Raw genomic sequence first — 21,496 nt, forward strand, 5'->3', positions numbered from 1 at the left:
CCTTTGTTTCCCCCCAGTGGACCCACCCATTTCATGGTGTTGTCACGAGAAGATGCTGTAGATGGCTGGAGGTCAATGCTGGGGCCTAAGGACCCCGAGAAGGCTAAAGAGGAGGCCCCCAACACGTAAGTGCTACACCAATGTCGTCTCGTTAGTGCAGTCAGGATGATCCTGTGGTGTATTCAGTCTTCAAACACCGAGTACGCTCAAGACCAAAAGCCAGATACATGTAGCTGTTTTTGGCGGTGCTTAAAGCTCAGAACGGGTCATGCATGTGATAAGCAAGAGGATAGGTCTATAATACAACAGTGCAGACTTTTGGAGATAGCCCAGCTCTAGTTTTGAACTCTGAACTGCTTGTTCTCCCCATGTAAATATCAAAAATGCAACAGAATTTACCCACTGGTGTGTGACTGTCCAGTGATACAATGCTTTAGCATAGCTGCATGGATTTCTTTTTCCTGCACGTAGGAAGGTCTGACAGCAGCTTGTGGATGGCTCTACCCATTGTCCCCCCACTGTAATGCTAGCAGCCATCATATAAGTGAAATATTCTTGAGTAAAACGCAAGTCAAATAAGTAAATAAATACATAAATAAATACACAAGTGCATTCCAACCAGTTGTCTTACTTATGCATAAGGTTACATTACAACAGGAACATTCAATTCTTGGTTTCTGACTTGTTTGATTTTTTTGACTGCCATCCGCAATGTGGACGTATAAAATGAAAATAGAATTGTCTTGACTGACACCATACTGTGTTTGTTATCATTTGAGGAGTTACATTATATTGGTTCAGCCTTACAGATTTCAAGTCAGCCCTGATTCCTCAGTTAGAATTTGACTCCGTTCTCTGTTTAAGAATCCGAGCCTTGTATGGCACAGATATCAAGCAGAACGCCGTTCACGGAAGCGACGACCCAGAGAAGGCTAAGCAGGGCATTCAGATGATATTCGGAGATTTGGAGTTCAATAATGATGGTACAGTGAAAGGTAGTCTGTTTGCCCTGTCTGTAGTGGAGTAGCATGTGCAAACAAATCACCATAATTCCTTCCTTTCATGGTAGTGTTGTCTTCTACTATGGGAGACAACTCAAGTCACTTGAGGTTTTTATCAAGGGAGACAAGTCTTGTACTTCCACAGCAGCGTTGGGCCTCCCCTTGATTGGATGAGAGCATCAGACTTGATGAATATGCATGGCGTAGTGTTATCATCCAATCAGGTGGAGGTACCCTGGATCCCTAAAACCAGCTTGAATAGACTGCACTTAAAATTTCAGACGATTTCAAAATGACTATTGTTTAAACTTGCTATGCATGGTATTACACCATTGTATGTTTTTTCTTAATTATGTTTAGGTCATTAATTGCAGTCTATTAAAGCCAGTCTTTAAGGATCGATTGCAACTCTGTGAGTTTATGTAAGAGTTGCTCACCCTGGCAGATGGATGGAAAACCCCATTCACCTCAAATTACCTGTTGTGTAGAATTTTAAACTGCAATCAGCCTGCTTAAAGCGAGGCACATACTTCAGACTGTCCAGTCTAGAAATTTATAAACTGCATGAAATTACTGCGTAGTCAGGACATCACCTCCTCTTATGCATGTCTGAGGTTTCCCATTGTCAGTTTTGATGTTGTGTTTGACATTCACATTGTTATTTTCTTGTGCTTTTTAAAATCCAAATGTAGACATACAGGTCAGAGTACTGAATTATTAATAACTCATAAATCAAATGAAATAATGATTAATGTATATGTATGAATACTTAGTCATTCCTTATCTAAAAGAGAGCTTCAGTGGCTGTGAGTTCAAGTGCAGCTCATGTTTGCTTCCTTTCCGGCCGTATGTGGGAAGGTCTGTCAGCAACTTGTGGATGGTAGTGGGTTTCCCCTGGGCTCTGCCTGGTTTCCTCCCACCATAATACTAGCCTTTCCGGCCGTATGTGGGAAGGTCTGTCAGCAACTTGTGGATGGTAGTGGGTTTCCCCTGGGCTCTGCCTGGTTTCCTCCCACCATAATACTAGCCGGCGTCTGATAAGTCAAATATTCTTGAGTGAGTATAAAACACCAAACAAATAAATAAATAAATAAATAAAAGCCTTGCTGCAACATAAAATTTTTCGTTTTTTTGTTTTTTTTTTTCACTGTACACAGAACTCAGCACTGACCATACATTTGACACAACATTGCGGTTTTTAGTGTGGTATAAAACAAAACATTTTTGATAACAAAAGCTGTTTAAAGCTGCCACATTAGTAGATTCACCAATGCATGAATACCAATACATGTATTGATATTCATGAAATTCATTAAATATTAAACCTGACAGAAAAGATGTCACACTTTTCTTTCCAATTTTTCACTTTCCTCACAAAAACTCATATTTTCTGACGCTTTCCATTTTATTCTATTCTTTTTTATTTGACTGCCAGTTTCATTTCACTGGTGTTGTTGTATTGCACATGCTGACTTCTCTACAACAGAGCAGGTATGAGTGTGCTGTGACTTAAAACAAGACAGGCAACATTGAAACTTGAAATAATGGAGTGAACTTTATTGTTTTGTTGCCAGTCCCTGTACTGACAAGATCACAATAACCCCTATTTTTGGCCTGTGTGTTGTTTATCTTTGTAAGTCATGTTTTGTCGTAACTTTTGTCATAAAAGACGTTGTCCAAGTTACAGTGTCATAAGGCAACGCCATGTAGGAGTAAAGCTACCAAAAAAATGGATGGAGGACATTTTGTAAAACGGGCCCTGAATAATTACTTTCATATTTTGGAAGCATCGTTGTATACATTTGTCTTTGTGAAACAAAGATTCTAATCGTTACTAAGCTTTGATCTCTCTATTCAGTGAGTCATCAGCAGAAATTCTGATTCTGTAAACAGGTGTCAATTACTTCAGATCTATATTAACAACAGGTCAGGTTAAAGTGTTAAAGCTACCATACCAGACTTAATTGAGATTTGGGATGGGTTTGTTCTTTGCAGGTTCACTGTATGTAATGATCTGTTCATTTTTCTTAAAGAAAAGAAAACTTTTTGATCATTTAATGCAAATGAAAGTCCAAAGTTATGAGTTTTTTTGTCTTTTTGTGGTTTTTTGCAAATGCTAATGAGAGGTGGAGGGGGAGTGATTCTTTATATAGAGATTAGAGTGTAAAGCTTTACACATATACATATACCTAGAGTTTACATGTGTGTGGTTTTAGTTGTGAAAAATTGAGGTTGCTATAATTCTCATTTTCCTGTACATGTATTTTGACAGGAGACAAGGCAAAGAAGACCGATGATACGTCCGCAGATAAGACAGGTGGGGGTAAACTGACCTACTTCATAGACAGTTATCACATACCCTAATTCTTTCACCTTTTCAACCACCTCTCCAACCAATTTTAAAACATTCTGAGGGAGCTATGAAGTGTAGAGAAACTGAAGGGCAAATAAGAATAAAATAAACAATTCAGTGCTAACACATGGTACGTGTAGTTACATGTACAAGTATGTACACATCATAGAGTGCCATACATGTACACGTACACGTGTAACGTACCAAAGTACTTGAATGTACACATGTAACGTACCAAAGTACTTGCATGGACATGTGTAACATACCAAAGTACTTGCATGTACCTTCATTCCTCGACCTTTTCAACCACCAGTGCAACGAGTATTTTATAGAAACATTGTGAGAGAACATTATAATGGGGGTGTAGGGAAATAATCCACACAGTTTTATGAAGCTTAAGTATTTAATAACAAAAGGAAATCATTTTTGGTGTCATTTTCATGGTAAATGCTTGCATAAATTCCACTGGGAAAAAGTGCCTTAGTGGTTAAAAGGTTGAAGGTTTACGGTACATAGAAAAGTTTATTCCTTGTCTTCTTTGTTGTCCTAATGATCGAAAGATAAAATGTTTGATTGTTGTGATTTCAAACAGAGTCACAGCAAGCAGTAGAAACTCAGCAAGAGACACAGGAAAGTGCGGTTCAGCAAGAGTCTGAGCAAGGAGCTGGCGAGGCACAGGAGTCAGATGCTGCCCAAGAGTCAACAGAAGGTCAGGAACCCGTGGCACAGGAGTCACAAGAAGCTCAGCAGGAGACACAGGAATCTACTGCAACAGATGCCGCCGCACAAGATTCGTCCCACTGAGGAGAAAACAGGTACGTTCAGTGATGTTGTGTTGACCTGTTGACCAGAGCCTTCTTTTATATGGGAGAAGACTGTTAGTGGGAAGGTCTGGCAGCAACCTGCGGATGGTCATGGGTTTCCTCCCACCATAATGCAGGCTGCCATTGTATAGTTAAAATATTCTTGAGTACGGCATAAAACACCAATCAAATAAATAAATAAATATATGAGGGAATAGAGGCCAACTGTGGTCCCCCTTTTCTGTTGTACATGGGAAGATCTGCGAACAACCTGCAGATGGTCATGGGTTTCCCCTAGGGATCTGCCCGATTTCCTTCCACATACCGTAATAACCGCTGTTATATAAGAGAAATATTAGACGTAAAACTCCAATCAAATAAATCATAATAAGGATGAATATTAAGGCTATATACATCTACATTTAAATTATGTTACCATCTACAAAACTAATGTTTTATTAGTGTGTGCAGTTCTTCTCTCCAGACATTTTTACTGCATGTGCCTTATAAAAATTTTGTATAGAAAAGACAAAATGGAGATTTTGTTTGTTGATACCTTTGTATGGATCCATGGCTTGGCAAATATCCATTAATATACAGATTTTCCTTCCGAAATCATGCTTACACTTCAGTATGGCATGGAACGTGGGTTTAATTAACATGGTTGGGCAGGTTCTGCTCATCACTGTATACTTGTGGAGCTTCAGAGATTCAGTTTGGGCATAAAAAAGTTAGTCTGTACATCCTAGGGGAGACAACTGTGGTACCTTTGCTTGTAGCATTTCCGCCAAATGTGTATAGCTATTATATAACATCATAGTCAGCTTTAAAACTCGACGTAGATTCCCTGATTTAAAGAATACATAATTTGTGCTGAAGAAGTTGTGGATGAAGTGGATGGACATGCATATGAGGAGGATTTTCAGCCAGAACCTATCGGTATGACATGCAAGCCTGATCATAAACCATGTTTTAATCACACAGTCTGCATGTCACAGTGTGTATGAGCTACGTGTAGCCTCACACCTCCACCCTCCCTTTTCCTGTCACTGGTGTGTGCGAGTCAAGAACACTAGAGCTGAGATGAACAAAAGCTGGGCATTTTTTTTTTTTTGTTTTAGTAAATAATGCACACACCAGTTAATCTTCAGTAAATCTGCTGACTCAGCGTACATGTACGACAGCTAGGGGAATGGTAGTAGGTGAAGCCCACTGAAGGTGTGCTATAAGTGAGCTATAAGTGAACTATAAGTGAACTTCCTGTTGTTAGGACTCATTTGTGATAAACTTTATTAGCCTTGATCTTGCTGCAAGTAACATCTTGGGTACCCCCGCACTGTAGCGACTGCCAGCACTCGACACTAGTGTCATTAGACATTGCATGCCCACATTGTCAGAAATGTGGACGTCTTAGTTCAGCATTTATAGTGCATGTGCATGTCAACCCTAGTTAGTTGCATGTCAACCCTAGCTAGTATGCACGTGCATGTCAACCTTAGCTAGTTGCATGTCAACCCTAGCTAGTATGCACGTGCATGTCAACCCTAGCTCATATGCACGTGCATGTCAACCATAGCTAGTATGCACATATGTAGTTTACATCTATCTCAAGCATGATTAGATTTTTTTTAAGCTTGGACACCGTTTTACCAACACCCAGCCGAAATTGATCGGTTAAAGATATTCCATAATGGCTGTATTAAACAGGCTTTGGGAGGGGTTAGTGTATGGTAGAGGAAAATGGACTTTAATGGATGAGCATGAACACTATAGCTAGTATATGTAGATGAAGTATAAACATGTTTAGACATAAATTAGTAGATGAAGTATAAACATGTTTAGACAGAAATTAGTAGATGAAATATAAACATGTTTAGACAGAAATTACATGGATTTCTAGCATGAAGTTTCTAGCAGTGCCTGGTAGTGTCTCATGAAAGATATACAGTCCATAATGACTGTATAGCAGGCTTTCATAGAAAATACTAATAGCTGTAGTGTTTATTTTGGGTGAATTGAGATTAGATAAACCCTTCACACTACAGTATGTACCAGAACACACTTTTCTCCCACAATCAGATCTGAATGCATGGATCCTGCATGTAGTATGTTAAACAGACATGTAACTGCTGTTTGTAAATGAAGCCATCTCTTACCATATCTGTATGGTGTAAGTTAATACTGGATGTACATCTCCGTGACATCGAAGCAAGGATAAAGGGTCCTCCATGGAGGAGTGATTATAGCTTTCTAGGGCAGTGCAGTGACCCAGCGGCCTCTCAGCACTGAGAGTTCAAGTCCAGCTCATGTTGGCTTCTTCTCGGGTTGTACATGGAAAGGCCTACCAGCAACCTGTGGATGGTAGTGGGTTAACTCAATGCAAGTACTGTGATCACTCCGAAAATTAAGTAGCTTGCAGGGGTGACGTCAACGATGATCCCTGTTTAAAAAAAACTCTGTTGGGGACAGACTGAACGGGCCTAGGCAAGTAGGGACGGGTGTAGAGGCACGGAAGGCACACTGATCTGGCCTGAAGAAGAAATGTACAATGTAGTACCTGTGTACATGTCACCCTAACCCACACTGAAGCAACACAGTTCACCGGGCTCGAGGCACTTGGCGGGTGTTCACCCGAGTTCCAAGCAAGATCAACGATGACGTAACTTCTGAAAAAATCTGACATTTGACGGAAAATAATGCATAATATAGTGGGCTAATTAACAGGTAGAAAAATACCCCCAAAATGAAATTTTTTTTTTAAAAATTGCGGGGCACAATTTTCTTCACTTGGCCCTGAAACATACACTTTGTTTTATAGTGCCTTTGCCTGTATCCCTTAACATCTATATTTAAATACACACCATCTGCAGTTTATGAGGAGGCTTGATCTCTCTTTTATGTAACATGAGTGGTAATGAAAAGTAATGCAGTTTCCATTTCCCTGGACACCTGTATGTTATAAATCCTGATTTAAAGCTGATTGTCATCTGTCAGTGCAAAATATTATTGTAGTACACATTATTAGAATGTGTAAGTTGTATAAGGCCTTTCTATTGTGTTTTGATCAAGTGTGGACGTCTGAGTGGCTTTAGTGTATTGATTATAATCTCTAGGTGTACAGTAGGTGTAAAATTACATCTCTGGCTGCTCGTATACGCATGTAGACACTGGAGACATTTCACACACTACTGCTAGCTGATTTTGTGATGATATTTGCAGCTCATGCAGACTACATAATGTGTGCTAATTTCTGTATTGGATGTACGCATGATGTGGTTTGTGGTTACTAGGAAACCAGCAATCACAGTCTGACAAAGACACGTGCTAAATGTACATTGTATTATGAAGGCCATGTCAAAGTCATAGCCACCTTTGCCCTAACTCCCAGTACCTCCCAGCTGATGAGATAAGATAATTTATTTAATAATTTATTCATTTGTTCAACGTAAATCTTTACATTATACATAGGCAGACATTAAGGAAGACAATGGTTCTGATAAAGCTCAAAAAGAGCTTGTTGTGTTCCATGGAAACGGTAAAGTCTAACACAGACAGCGCTAGACCATGTTTGCTGGTGATTTTACAGTGTGCTCGGTTTATAAACATACGTGTACCATGCAGAAAAAACTTACACAATAAAAAAAAACAAAAACAATAAGATTTGTGTAAGGAGCTTTCTGCATCCTGCAGAAAATGATAAAGTCTAACAGATTATGGATTATGTCCAATGCCCCCCCCCCCAAAAAAATGACACAAGCAGGAATATTTATGACACTTGCAATGTCCTTTATTTTCGAGTTTATTTATGTTACCTGCATGAGCACATACCATTGTTAACTTAATGGTATGTGAAAGTAGATTAAAAAGTAAATTAAGATTTGGTGGAATTCATTCCATATGAAGTAATAAATAGTGTACTAAATTCTGTACGTGGAAGGGTAAAAGCTAGAAACTTCTGACCACACACTCGGTAGAATTTGGTTTCCTTTACACAGGAGTTGACTGCAGCTATTTTATCACACACCAGTTAGGTATTACAAAATTATAGCGTCTGGAAAACAAGCAAAAGTATGGTGGTAATGGTACTTCTTTTTATTTATTTGATAGGTCCTAAAATCATGCTCTACATTTTTCCACATGCACGATGGCTGTCAGCTTGGGTGGAAGAAACTAAAGTGCAGGGAGTAAACTTACTGCCGTCATCTAATTGGACAAATAGTAACTACAGCATTTAAGCACCAGTCCAGTAAATAAATTATTACATGTATATAGAGTGGCCTGTGACCCTGACTTCACGCTAGTTCACGTACAGGTACATGTTTTGTCTGTGTAAGGTTGGACTGTCTCGCTTCTTTCTTGTAGATATTGTGATTTTGTCCCTGCAATATTTATCAGACAGATAATCATTGCTGCGTATATATAAAACTGAGGGGACACGAATCATACGACCTATTTATGCTGCGGAGAGCACTAATGTTGTGGCCTGACATCACATTGATGCGCCATGGAGCGCAGCAGAATTTGTCATGCTGTGTTCTTGTGCCGTTATTTAGCTGTGCAGGGTGTAAATTATGTAAACCCCTGATGTGATTTATATGCCCCTTTTGGGCATGGCTTGGAGTTCTAACACATGTATGTCGCCCTTTTAACTTGATTATTCAGCCACTACATGAAGCAATCAAGAATCGCAGGTGATGTAGAAACAGTCTTCTTTTAATCGATAAAGCATGGTTTTTGTTTGCAGTTTGTAGGCCTGTAAGTTATTCTTCTATTTACCTCTATTAATTATTGATATACATCCATGTGAATAAGTACAGATCAACTCAACCACCCCCCATCCCTATCAAACCCACACACTGATGACAACCATACACATTCATGTGAACAAGTACAGATCAACTCAACCACCCACCAACCCTATCAAACCCACACACTGATGACAACCATACACATCCATGTGAACAAGTACAGATCAACTCAACCACCCCCCATCCCTATCAAACCCACACACTGATGACAACCATACACATCCATGTGAACAAGTACAGATCAACTCAACCACCCCCCATCCCTATCAAACCCACACACTGATGACAACCATACACATTCATGTGAACAAGTACAGATCAACTCAACCACCCACCAACCCTATCAAACCCACACACTGATGACAACCATACACATCCATGTGAACAAGTACAGATCAACTCAACCACCCACCATCCTTATCAAACCCATACACTGATGACAACCATACACATCCATGTGAACAAGTACAGATCAACTCAACCACCCACCAACCCTATCAAACCCATACACTGATGACAACCATACACATCCATGTGAACAAGTACAGATCAACTCAACCACCCACCATCCCTATCAAACCCACACACTTATGACAACCATACACATTCATGTGAACAAGTACAGATCAACTCAACCACCCACCAACCCTATCAAACCCATACACTGATGACAACCATACACATCCATGTGAACAAGTACAGATCAACTCAACCACCCACCAACCCTATCAAACCCATACACTGATGACAACCATACACATCCATGTGAACAAGTAAAGATCAACTCAACCACCCACCAACCCTATCAAACCCATACACTGATAACAACCATACACATCCATGTGAACAAGTACAGATCAACTCAACCACCCACCAACCCTATCAAACCCATACACTGATGACAACCATACACATCCATGTGAACAAGTACAGATCAACTCAACCACCCACCAACCCTATCAAACCCACACACTGATGACAACCATACACATCCATGTGAACAAGTACAGATCAACTCAACCACCCACCAACCCTATCAAACCCACACACTGATGACAACCATACACATCCATGTGAACAAGTACAGATCAACTCAACCACCCACCAACCCTATCAAACCCATACACTGATGACAACCATACACATCCATGTGAACAAGTACAGATCAACTCAACCACCCACCAACCCTATCAAACCCATACACTGATGACAACCATACACATCCATGTGAACAAGTACAGATCAACTCAACCACCCACCAACCCTATCAAACCCATACACTGATAACAACCATACACATCCATGTGAACAAGTACAGATCAACTCAACCACCCACCAACCCTATCAAACCCATACACTGATGACAACCATACACATCCATGTGAACAAGTACAGATCAACTCAACCACCCACCAACCCTATCAAACCCACACACTGATAACAACCATACACATCCATGTGAACAAGTACAGATCAACTCAACCACCCACCAACCCTATCAAACCCACACACTGATGACAACCATACACATCCATGTGAACAAGTACAGATCAACTCAACCACCCACCAACCCTATCAAACCCATACACTGATGACAACCATACACATCCATGTGAACAAGTACAGATCAACTCAACCACCCACCAACCCTATCAAACCCATACACTGATGACAAATTCAGGAAAAATGATTATAATAACTACCTTAAATGACCATAAATTTTGACCATGACTAACTTGCCCATTTTTCCAGATTCTGGGAGTTCTGTTGATTTTAGAAAGGTGTTTTGAGGTTTGCTTTGAACATGGGATGATATTCCACCATAGATTTGGTTTCAGCACCAAAAATAATATTTGTGACATATATTAGCCTTTAAAAATTCACTTTTGTGTGTAAATTTGAGGGCGTATTGGGTAAATTGTTACTCAGTTTGCTTTGTCATTAAATTGCTTTGATCAGTCAGTAAGTACCATACAGGGATTTCATACGTTTGGGGCAGAAGGCTTCCCAGGATAACTAACCGGCTATGTGACGGAAAACTAACTTGCTTTTTTTTCTTTTCACAAAACATGCTGCAGGTGTGTTGTAGCCATTTTCTAATGAACTCCCAGATCCTGCCACCAGGATATTGTATACTACTTCAGAGATGTATAGTCATGTGTGGATTCAGTGATTATTGATGATAATGTAGTTGTCAAAATTAAGACGGTTTTTATCTCCATATAGTGTTAGATCCTCCTTCTGAATGATGATGCACTCAGCACACGACCTTAGACTTAAGACAGAATTTCAAATCACTTTAAAATTGTTAATTATTTCATAACCAGGTCAAAATATTGCTTGACAGTGTAAATTCTGGGAGATTGTGTTATTGTAAAGCAAATTTGTGTAAAGAAACACACCATGTTAACGTTAAGGATTGTAATTTTGACTTCAATCTAAGATCACATTGTGATCTCGGGGCTTAAGAGTTCAGTCCTGGTACTGTGATTTCTATATCACTCCATACATTACTTCATTGTGAACCACTACATTGTTTTGTTCTGGTGTTTGAGTCAGGGACCATATACAGCTATCCTTAAAACTAAATGACCTAAAATTTCCCCCCAAAAGGTGCATCATTAGAAGCAAATAAGTGTCACAAAATATTACCTTTGGTGCTGCAAGTTGCATTTCTCCCGTAGGATATCATCCAACCTCCCAAGCATACCTCAGAACACTAAGACTCTCAAAATTTATAGCCAAAATGAACAATTTTAGTAGTCATGGGGAAAGTTTAGGTCTTTTGTGGTGTGCATCATTTTGTAACCATCTTTGTTGCGCTCAATGCATGGTCCTCAGTTGAGGAGGAGGCCGAGGATGAGGATTGGTATGAGGAGGATCCAGAGAGTTACGAGGAGGAAGAGGAGGAGGAGGAAGAGGAAGGCCAGTCTGTCGTGCCTTAGTGCTTTCTGTCATGTTTGTGCCAGTGCCATAGCTACTGTGATCTTTTGGTTCTAGGTCCACTTACATGAAAACCATCTTAATGTTGTGAGCATGTTACTGCCATGACTATTTATAAACGCCTATAGTGTCAAAGTTTGTGTAATGGGTGGTATGTGTGGTTTGTGTAATGGGTGATGTGTGTGGTTTGTGTAATGGGTGGTGTGTGTGGTTTGTGTAATGGGTGGTGTGTGTGGTTTGTATAATGGGTGGTGTGTGTGGTTTGTGTAATGGGTGGTGTGTGTGGTTAGTGTAATGGGTGGTGTGTGTGGTTTGTGTAATGGGTGGTGTGTGTGGTTTGTGTAATGGGTGATGTGTGTGGTTTGTGTAATGGGTGGTATGTGTGGTTTGTGTAATGGGTGGTATGTGTGGTTTGTGTAATGGGTGGTGTGTGTGGTTTGTGTAATGGGTGGTGTGTGTGGTTTGTGTAATTGGTGGTATGTGTGGTTTGTGTAATGGGTGGTATGTGTGGTTTGTGTAATGGGTGGTGTGTGTGGTTTGTGTAATGGGTGGTGTGTGTGGTTAGTGTAATGGGTGGTATGTGTGGTTTGTGTAATGGGTGATGTGTGTGGTTTGTGTGGTTTGTGTAATGGGTGATGTGTGTGGTATGTGTGGTTTGTGTAATGGGTGGTATGTGTGGTTTGTGTAATGGGTGGTGTGTGTGGTTTGTGTAATGGGTGATGTGTGTGGTTTGTGTAATGGGTGGTGTGTGTGGTTTGTATAATGGGTGGTATGTGTGGTTTGTGTAATGGGTGGTGTGTGTGGTTTGTATAATGGGTGGTGTGTGTGGTTTGTGTAATGGGTGGTGTGTGTGGTTTGTGTAATGGGTGGTGTGTGTGGTTTGTGTAATGGGTGGTATGTGTGGTTTGTGTAATGGGTGATGTGTGTGGTTTGTGTGGTTTGTGTAATGGGTATTGTGTGTGGTTTGTGTAATGGGTGGTATGTGTGGTTTGTGTAATGGGTGGTGTGTGTGGTTTGTGTAATGGGTGGTGTGTGTGGTTTGTGTAATGGGCTCCAGCTGTAGTGATGAGGTATGGTCTTTACTGCCTTTGATGTCTGAGGTCCCTGTTGTGATGAGATATGGTCTTTACTGCCTTTGATGTCTGAGGTACTTGTTGTGATGAGATATGGTCTTTACTGCCTTTGACGTCTGAGGTACTTGTTGTGATGAGATATGGTCTTTACTGCCTTTGATGTCTGAGGTCCTTGTTGTGATGAGATATGGTCTTTACTGCCTTTGATGTCTGAGGTCCTTGTTGTGATGAGATATGGTCTTTACTGCCTTTGATGTCTGAGGTCCTTGTTGTGATGAGATATGGTCTTTACTGCCTTTGATGTCTGAGGTCCTTGTTGTGATGAGATATGGTCTTTACTGCCTTTGATGTCTGAGGTCCTTGTTGTGATGAGATATGGTCTTTACTGCCTTTGATGTCTGAGGTCCTTGTTGTGATGAGATATGGTCTTTACTGCCTTTGATGTCTGAGGTCCTTGTTGTGATGAGATATGGTCTTTACTGCCTTTGATGTCTGAGGTCCTTGTTGTGATGAGATATGGTCTTTACTGCCTTTGATGTCTGAGGTCCTTGTTGTGATGAGATATGGTCTTTACTGCCTTTGATGTCCGAGCTACTTGTTGTGATGAGATATGGCCTTTACTGCCTTTGATTTCTGAGGTCCTTGTTGTGATGAGATATGGTCTTTACTGCCTTTGATGTCTGAGGTCCTTGTTGTGATGAGATATGGTCTTTACTGCCTTTGATGTCTGAGGTCCTTGTTGTGATGAGATATGGTCTTTACTGCCTTTGATGTCTGAGGTCCTTGTTGTGATGAGATATGGTCTTTACTGCCTTTGATGTCTGAGGTCCTTGTTGTGATGAGATATGGTCTTTACTGCCTTTGATGTCTGAGGTCCTTGTTGTGATGAGATATGGTCTTTACTGCCTTTGATGTCTGAGCTACTTGTTGTGATGAGATATGGCCTTTACTGCCTTTGATGTCTGAGGTCCTTGTTGTGATGAGATATGGTCTTTACTGCCTTTGATGTCTGAGGTACTTGATGTGATGAGATATGGTCTTTACTGCCTTTGGTTTTTATTGCCTTTGATGTCAGAGGTCCTTGTTATGATGCAATATTGAAGTCTAGTTGTGGATGTTCCTGAGAGCTTCACATAGTAATGCATACATGTGGCCTAGTCTTCGTAATTGATTGATGTGATAGTACATGTAGATCGAAGTCTTTTTTTGTGTGTTCCTGAGAGCCTCACAACGTAATGCATACATGTGGTGTAGTCTTCGTAATCAATTGATGTGATAGCTAGATCAAAGTCTTTTTTTGTGTGTTCCTGAGAGCCTCACAAAGTAATGCATACATGTGGTCTAGTCTTCGTAATCAATTGATGTGATAGCTAGATCAAAGTCTTTTTTTGTGTGTTGATGAGAGCTATAAACATGCAGCTATGTCCTTTATGTCATGTATGCATGTGTATTTGTTGTTGAAATAGTCTCTGCTTTCTAGAAGTCTAGATATCTGGCCTGAACAAGGTGATATGATGTGATTGATATGAAGTTTTGATATGTAATATGCAGTAGTCTCTTATGTACGGTGTAAACAGTCTATACCAGTCAGGCTATACCTGTGGAAGATTACATGCCTGACTTGGTGTAAATGCATGTTGGTGTGAAGTATTAGACGTAATCTATAAATTGGGACATAATAGACCACACCAAAGTCTTACCAGAATGGAATGTGTAAAATCGATGTCATGGTGAGATACAGGTATACTCGCTGCTAGCAAAAAAACCTCTCAGAGTATAATTCATCCATGCACTTATTATATTTCAACCAAGAATATCTGGCATCTGGGAAGTGTTTTCAAGTCATTTTTCTTGTAAAGGTACTTCCGTATGTAGGTCAGTCGGTTGCAAGATGTTGTATATATATATATATATATATAATATCCAATAAATGTAATAAATAATAAATCATCTTTGGTTTACAAAACCACACAAACACCAGAAATACTGAATTTCTCCTAAAGTTTAGCCCATGAAAACACACTTCCAGAAGCACATAAAGGCCTTAAAATGATAATTTTGATGCCAACACATGTTTTTTCGATTATAAATTAACATACTCCACTGTGTCCTTTTCTGTAATGGTTTTTTTTTTTTTTTTTTTGATTTTCTCTTCACAGATGCCCAGACAGCAGAGAGTGAAACCAAAGCTGAAGGTAAGAGCATTTTCTCCTTTTGCCCATAGCTATATTTTATTTAACCTTATACATCAAATAGTTACAATATTTTCACGCCAAACACCTTTTGATCTAAAAATACGATGAAATTGAATTTTTTTTTAATTTCTTTCGTTCAGATTCTGAGCAGAAACCAGAAGATGAGGAAGCAAAGGCTGAAGGTAGGCCAAATTAAGGTTATTGATTTCAAATCTGTAGTACCTGATTTCTTGGTTTTTGTTCCAAAAACATAAACATGCATACATGTATTTGAAATAACCTCTATCTCTCCATAAAGGTTCTATATTGCAATGTTTAACATGGAAATTGGATTGAGAAAACTGCTTTTTATTAAAATACATGTATTAGTTGACTTAATTGATTTATATTGTATAAAATTGGCCATAATACATAGAACAATATTGCCAAGCAAAAATGTTGTGCAGACAATGCAGTTTGCTCAGGTATCAATTATATGTGCATAAGTATAAAGACAGATTAAGTTACTTGCTACATATGAAGTAATGACAGATGTACTTCTATTATAAATTTGCTGATGCATCGTTTAACTAAATAATGTATTTAACTTTCACAATGCCTGTACAATTACGTGGATGCTTCAAAGAATTTCTTATCTGTTGTAAGGAAAAAAACGTAAATTTTCTTACCTTGTTTGTCTTAATGTTACATTGTACAGTATATTAACATGTATAAAGAAGCTAATATTTATTAGAAATGACTGCAAAACACAGCTAAGAAATGACCTGCAGGTGATGTTATAGGACTGTCCTAAAACAAAGCTTTCAACAGTATTGGGAGGTTAAAATTTAGGTGTGTTATAGCCTGGGTGACTTAGCTGCTGTAACAACTGGGTGAGCAGAAGGTCAACTCTATGAAAGCGTCTTGCTTTTGGTCATTTCTTTGCTATACATGTACATGTAGGTTTAAAATGAAAGAAAGCTAAATAAAATGAAGTTAAGCTTATCAGATGGACAGGTGAAAACTGCATAAAAATACTTTAATGTAATCTTTTTTTTTCAGATTTGTTAAGACAGTTAAAGACATTGAAATGTTTTAATTCTATGATGGGCTTTATGAACCAATTAGCTGGTCTTTAGGTTCTCTGACATCACAGGAAGTTTTTCCTATGCTACGGACAGTTTTTAATGTGCTAAAAGCTCTTTATATTACCTCAGAAGTAGTAAAAGAGGATTAAGATAATGTTCTAAAAGAATTGGTCGTGTGCATGAAGTGTGATGTCAGGGTACCCTGCAGAATGGTCCATAAAGCCCACCTAATATTGTTCTGTATTTTTTATTCAGTGCAAAAAAATTTCCCCTAATGCTCACTTCATTTTGATGCAGTCTTTTCCTTTAACTAACCCTGAGTAGTTTCAGCTTATAGTTACTAGCTTTTTCGCCATTTTACCAAATACTTCTTTGCCTTGCATGTTTAGCATATCTGTAAGATGTTTATATTAATATATACATATATATACGTATTATATTAATACGTACATTTAAAAAAAAATTTTTAGACACTAACTTCAATTTTGGTACTTCTTGATTTAGAAAACAGATTTTTCGTTCTGCAGATTAGAAAATGTTAAATTATTCTAATGTAGCCTGACAATCTTTTTTTCCATGTCACAGAAACATTGTCAAATGTGTAGATTTTTATTCAAGAAAAATGAAGAAAAGTTACAAATTAAGTAATTTATACACGTAAAAGGAATTAAAAATCCTTATAAAGGGTTGAAGAGAATGATTCTTCCTAGATGGAAAAGATTTTTCAATTTTCCATACAGAAATTTCTTCCATAATAATGTTTAGTTGATGAGGCAAAGCTAATCCAGAACTTTTGGCTGGATGCAGATTTTACAGAATTTTTTCTGAATGAACAAATTTTATGAAAATTTTGCAAGGTATAAACGTTTTAACTATGTATAAGCCCGCATGGGGGTTGTGAATTTCAGATATGACCAGTTGGCAAAAAAAAAAAAAAATGTAAAAATCCACACATGCCTGGACAACTATGGAAAAACTTAGCTTTCACCTTGAAGATGTATACACGTGGATCAAGGCAAGCTTCTGAAACTGAGCCAGACTGTAAATAGTGGTTTGCCCTTGTCTCCATCCTAAAGCAGGATCGACCCGACTGCCTTTGCTTTATTGAAGCAGAAACCCTAGTATTTTACTCGGCCATCTTGTTTTTTTTAAAAAAAAGTAGTGCCCATGAAGAGTTGTCTCTTATACTCCGCAATTTCAAACCAGAATCGCACCATCCTGAGTTTGATAGTTCCAGATGTACATAAAGCGATGGCTTATCCAGCGAAACTAACGCTGTATTTGTCTTTATTTGCCGGGTTCTTTTTTTCTTTCGTTCTATAACATTTACAGGCTACGAATCAAACAAAATCTACCTTTATAGGTTCAAGGGTTTGAAAGTTCACACACCAAATATGTTTGGAAAAATGTCATCAGGATGACCTAATTGGCACAAGCCTAATAAAACCTTAGCACTGGAAACTGAAGGTTCAAGAGGTCACAAATTATGTGGCCACTTTGTCTGGCTTGTTTGCATCCTATGGGCTTGTTAACCCGAGACGTGCCAAATGTGAGATATGACCAATACATATTTCTGTTTCATGGGACTGTGTCTGTTTTTATTATGAATTAATAAATAAGTGATGAAACCAATATATAAGAATCCAAAGCATGTTACACAAAAAAAATATTTTGCCAAGGCTCTGTTTTAGTTTCCTGCTCTTATAATTCGCTGTCTGTGCATTTAATTGCCTCAACAGCATGATGCCCATATTGCGGAGGAACAAGCATTTATGCTAAAGTGTCTTCCATTAGCACTGTATCTGTGAGTGACGTGTAGGAGACATCAGTCACACTCTGAACTGATGCCCTAAAACCTAATTCCCAATGTCGTGTTTTAGTAAATAAATAAACACCTTGTTCTCAGTAAGAGAACAGAAAAATATGCAACTTGTCTGAAAATCAGTTACCTGGAAATAAAAGTAGCGATGAGCTTTTTTTTTGTGTCGCATATATATAATCAGATGCCATTCGATCGACTGCCTTGTTATGGAGACCGCGTGATGCACTCTCCTTTTCTGTGGTCAGCTGTTATATTGATGCCCAAGTAAACTAAATATTCTAAATACTTTGGTGAAGGAAGAATGAGATTTCCCGATGTTTCATTCAGCAAGAGTTTTATTTTCATGGTGAAAGTCTGTATTTAAAAGTGGACGGAACGTTTGGTGAAGTGTTCTATATAAACAATGGCGGTGTTACCGTGACAGTTTTGTTTGCGTATTACTCTATGCGTTGTATTCTGCCAGATATCAGATGTATGCTTTTATTCCTGAATGGATGGTAATGTTCATAGAAAATAATACACACACGCACGTTTACTGGGATCAGTGTATATTTAAACGCCATGAAACTTTCACTTCATTTGTCAGGTTGTTATACCTGTGAGATGTACAGGGATATACCTGTGAAGCTTGACATAATGTGTTTCTTTATTCCGACGCCTGTAATATCTGCTGTTTTCACATTTCTACTCTCTTTTTTTCCATTTTCTTAGTTGAGTTAATTGCATTTATTCATCTTTGCCTTTGTTCGTATTTGTTTTTATGACGCTGCTTCGCTTTGATTGCACTTTGATGCTTTTAGTTCCTCTGATTAGATGTCTAGTTACTTTGTAGAAGGTAACTAGATGACTTTCCTATCAACAGCTGGAAACCTAACGTCTTCTAATAACGCTGTTTAGAAGCCTATGTAGGTGGTAGTAATTTCTAGTTTTTGTTAACAAAATTGCTTTTGTCGCTGGCAGTATCTGTTGCTGCTCTTGCTTGCCCAAGACATTCAACATGAAATCTGGCTTCAGAACGCTGGGCTTCCTGGCTAATGATTATTTCGCTTGTCTTCGGCCTGGGGCTTTTTTTTTCTATTTGTCTGAAACGTCAGCTTCTGACCTCTGAACAGCTTGGCTTTCTAACCTCTGTTCGCTGGACCTTGGCAAAATGCTGTCTTTATTCCACAAGGTAAGGTAATCCTTGATTGCTGGTGTTTAGGGGAAGCCTCTGCTGCAGACAATGGTCAGGATGTGGCTCCTGAAGCTGAGGATTCTGCTGAACAGGCCCTTCAAGATGAGTCACCTAAAGCTGAATCAACTGAGCAACGAGAAACACCTGAGCAACAAGCATCGTCTGAGCAACAAGCATCGCCTGAGCAACAAGCATCCTCTGAGCAACAAGCATCGTCTGAGCAACAAGCATCGTCTGAGCAACAAGCATCGCCTGAGCAACAAGAATCGCCTGAGCAGGAAACATCGTCTGAGCAACAAGCATCTTCTGAGCAACAAGTATCGTCTGAGCAACAAGCGACAGATGAGCAACAAGCATCGTCTGAGCAAAATCCGGATGAGCAACAAGCTGTAAGTGAACAGCAGGACATGAGTCAGGAGCAGTCCGCAGGTGAACAAGCTGCAGGTGAACAAGCTGCAGGTGAACAAGCCGCAGATGACCCGCAAACCACCGGTGAGCAAGAAGGAGCGGTCGAACAACAAGCATCAAGCGACCAACAAGCCAAATCTGAAGAGACAAAACCAGATGAGCAGAACATATCGAATATCGAGCAAACTGAGACAGGATCGCCTGAAGAAAAGTCTAGCGATACGCAACAGCAGTCGACAGAGGATAAACCAAGGGAAGAACAAACTGCGCAATAAAACAAACCTTGGTATGCTCTCTGTAATGTTTGTTCTTATACCGTTTTATTACCTGGACAGAAGCTGTTGATTTTGCTGCAAACCCATGAGCTGCAGTTGTGATCTGTGTCCAGTTTCGAGTACTTAGCGTCTGGTTTGAAGCATTGTCCTGTGGTTTTTTGGTTTGCAGTTTTGTCATTCAGTTTGCAGTATTGGTCCTAGAGCTGGGAGTATTATCCTCCGGTTCAGAGTATTTGTTCTCCGGTTTGGAGTATTGTTCTCGAATTTGTAGGAATAACCTCCAGACGGTAGTATTATCCTCCGCATTAGAGTATTTGTTCTCAATTGGGAGCGTTGTCCTCTGATTTAGGGTATTTGTCTTAGATTTGGAGTATTTGTTCTCCAGTTTATAGTGTTTGTCTTCGATTTGGAGTATTTGTTTTCCAGTTTATAGTGTTTGTCTTCGATTTGGAGTATTTGTTCTCCAGTTTATAGTGTTTGTCTTCGGTTTGGACTATTTGTTCTCGGGTTTAGAGTACTTGTCTTCGGTTTGGAGTATTTGTTCTCCGGTTTAGAGTATTGACCTCCGTTTTGGAGTATTGCCCTCTGGTTGGGAGTTGTCCTACAGTTTGTAGGATTGTCCTCCGGCTTGTGTATTTGTCCTGTGGTTTGGAGTATTTCGCTCTGGTTTGGAGAGTTATCCTCCAGTGTAGAGTATTTTTCCTCGAGAAGATCCCGTTTGTTTCCTCTCTAATTTTAATTTTTTTTCTACTGGAAATTGAAATGTTGACGTATTTGTCTTAACATGACACTATGTGGTCGAATTTGTAAGGTCTAAGACCCAGAATTAAGTTTTAAAACGCCATCACGCCATTCCCACTGGCATCATACAGTTGTTACTCTTATACAAACGATGGTAGCCCTTTGAACAGCAGCCCTTTGTTTAGTCCGTGGGGGAAATCTTCAAAGCAACAAGAGTTTCATTTAGTAAATATTCTGATTTTTTTTTACCAGTCATTGTAAGCATGAAATGCTGGCGGACTAATTATCATTGTTTCCTTTAATCCGAAAACATCATATATTGCATACACGGTGAATTCGTTTCATGATGAGGGCTCCGTCATCTGAAGCCAGATTTCGTTTCATGATGAGGGCTCTGTCATCTGAAGCCAGATTCATAGAGTGGGTTATGCATTGTACTGTGGAATTCTTGTAGTAGTTCTACTACTATAATAGTCGAATGAAAACTCCATTTTCATATGATTCGTACCTTTCAGCAAAGTGAAATCGGTCGACATTAAAATTATTAACTGGGTATATCATTTGGACAGAGTTTTAAAAAATTGAAATCAATCGAAAAACTGCGACTTTATGTCGATGGGTTTGTCAGGTACGTGGCGAAGATAGGTGATTTACACCGATTGGACAAAGACAAAATCCCGAGTCTGTTGTTCGATGACATGGCTAACGAAAAACTTTGTCAAGATAGAAAAAATGGCGTATCCAAGCAATGTTTTAGATTTCAGCAATGCCTGTAAAGAAAATTATAACTGCATGGTGATTGACTTCACCATTGTTTAAACCAGCTTCCTGCC

The 21,496-nt window shown here is 39.2% G+C and overlaps 2 protein-coding genes across 2 annotated transcripts in view; both read left to right on the forward strand.

Annotated features, from left to right (window-relative positions):
• The window catches only part of LOC135464637 (thioredoxin domain-containing protein 3 homolog), a 40,245-nt gene extending 24,886 nt beyond the window's left edge, over positions 1-15,359 (forward strand). The window contains 6 exon segments of the mRNA XM_064742095.1: positions 18-125; positions 865-983; positions 3,274-3,318; positions 3,947-4,169; positions 15,141-15,176; positions 15,317-15,359. Of these exon segments, the coding sequence (XP_064598165.1) occupies positions 18-125; positions 865-983; positions 3,274-3,318; positions 3,947-4,158 (484 nt within the window). The 3' untranslated portion in view covers positions 4,159-4,169; positions 15,141-15,176; positions 15,317-15,359.
• Positions 4,775-19,922, forward strand: LOC135464873 (adenylate cyclase, terminal-differentiation specific-like). Its single transcript, XM_064742442.1, has 5 exons — positions 4,775-4,802; positions 11,807-11,890; positions 15,141-15,176; positions 15,317-15,358; positions 19,267-19,922. The coding sequence occupies exons 1-5, from the start codon at positions 4,775-4,777 to the stop codon at positions 19,920-19,922; spliced, it is 846 nt and encodes a 281-aa protein (XP_064598512.1).
• Positions 19,923-21,496: the final 1,574 nt, after the last annotated feature.

This window comes from Liolophura sinensis, chromosome 4, assembly GCF_032854445.1.
Source record: "Liolophura sinensis isolate JHLJ2023 chromosome 4, CUHK_Ljap_v2, whole genome shotgun sequence".
Classification (NCBI taxonomy): domain Eukaryota; kingdom Metazoa; phylum Mollusca; class Polyplacophora; order Chitonida; family Chitonidae; genus Liolophura; species Liolophura sinensis.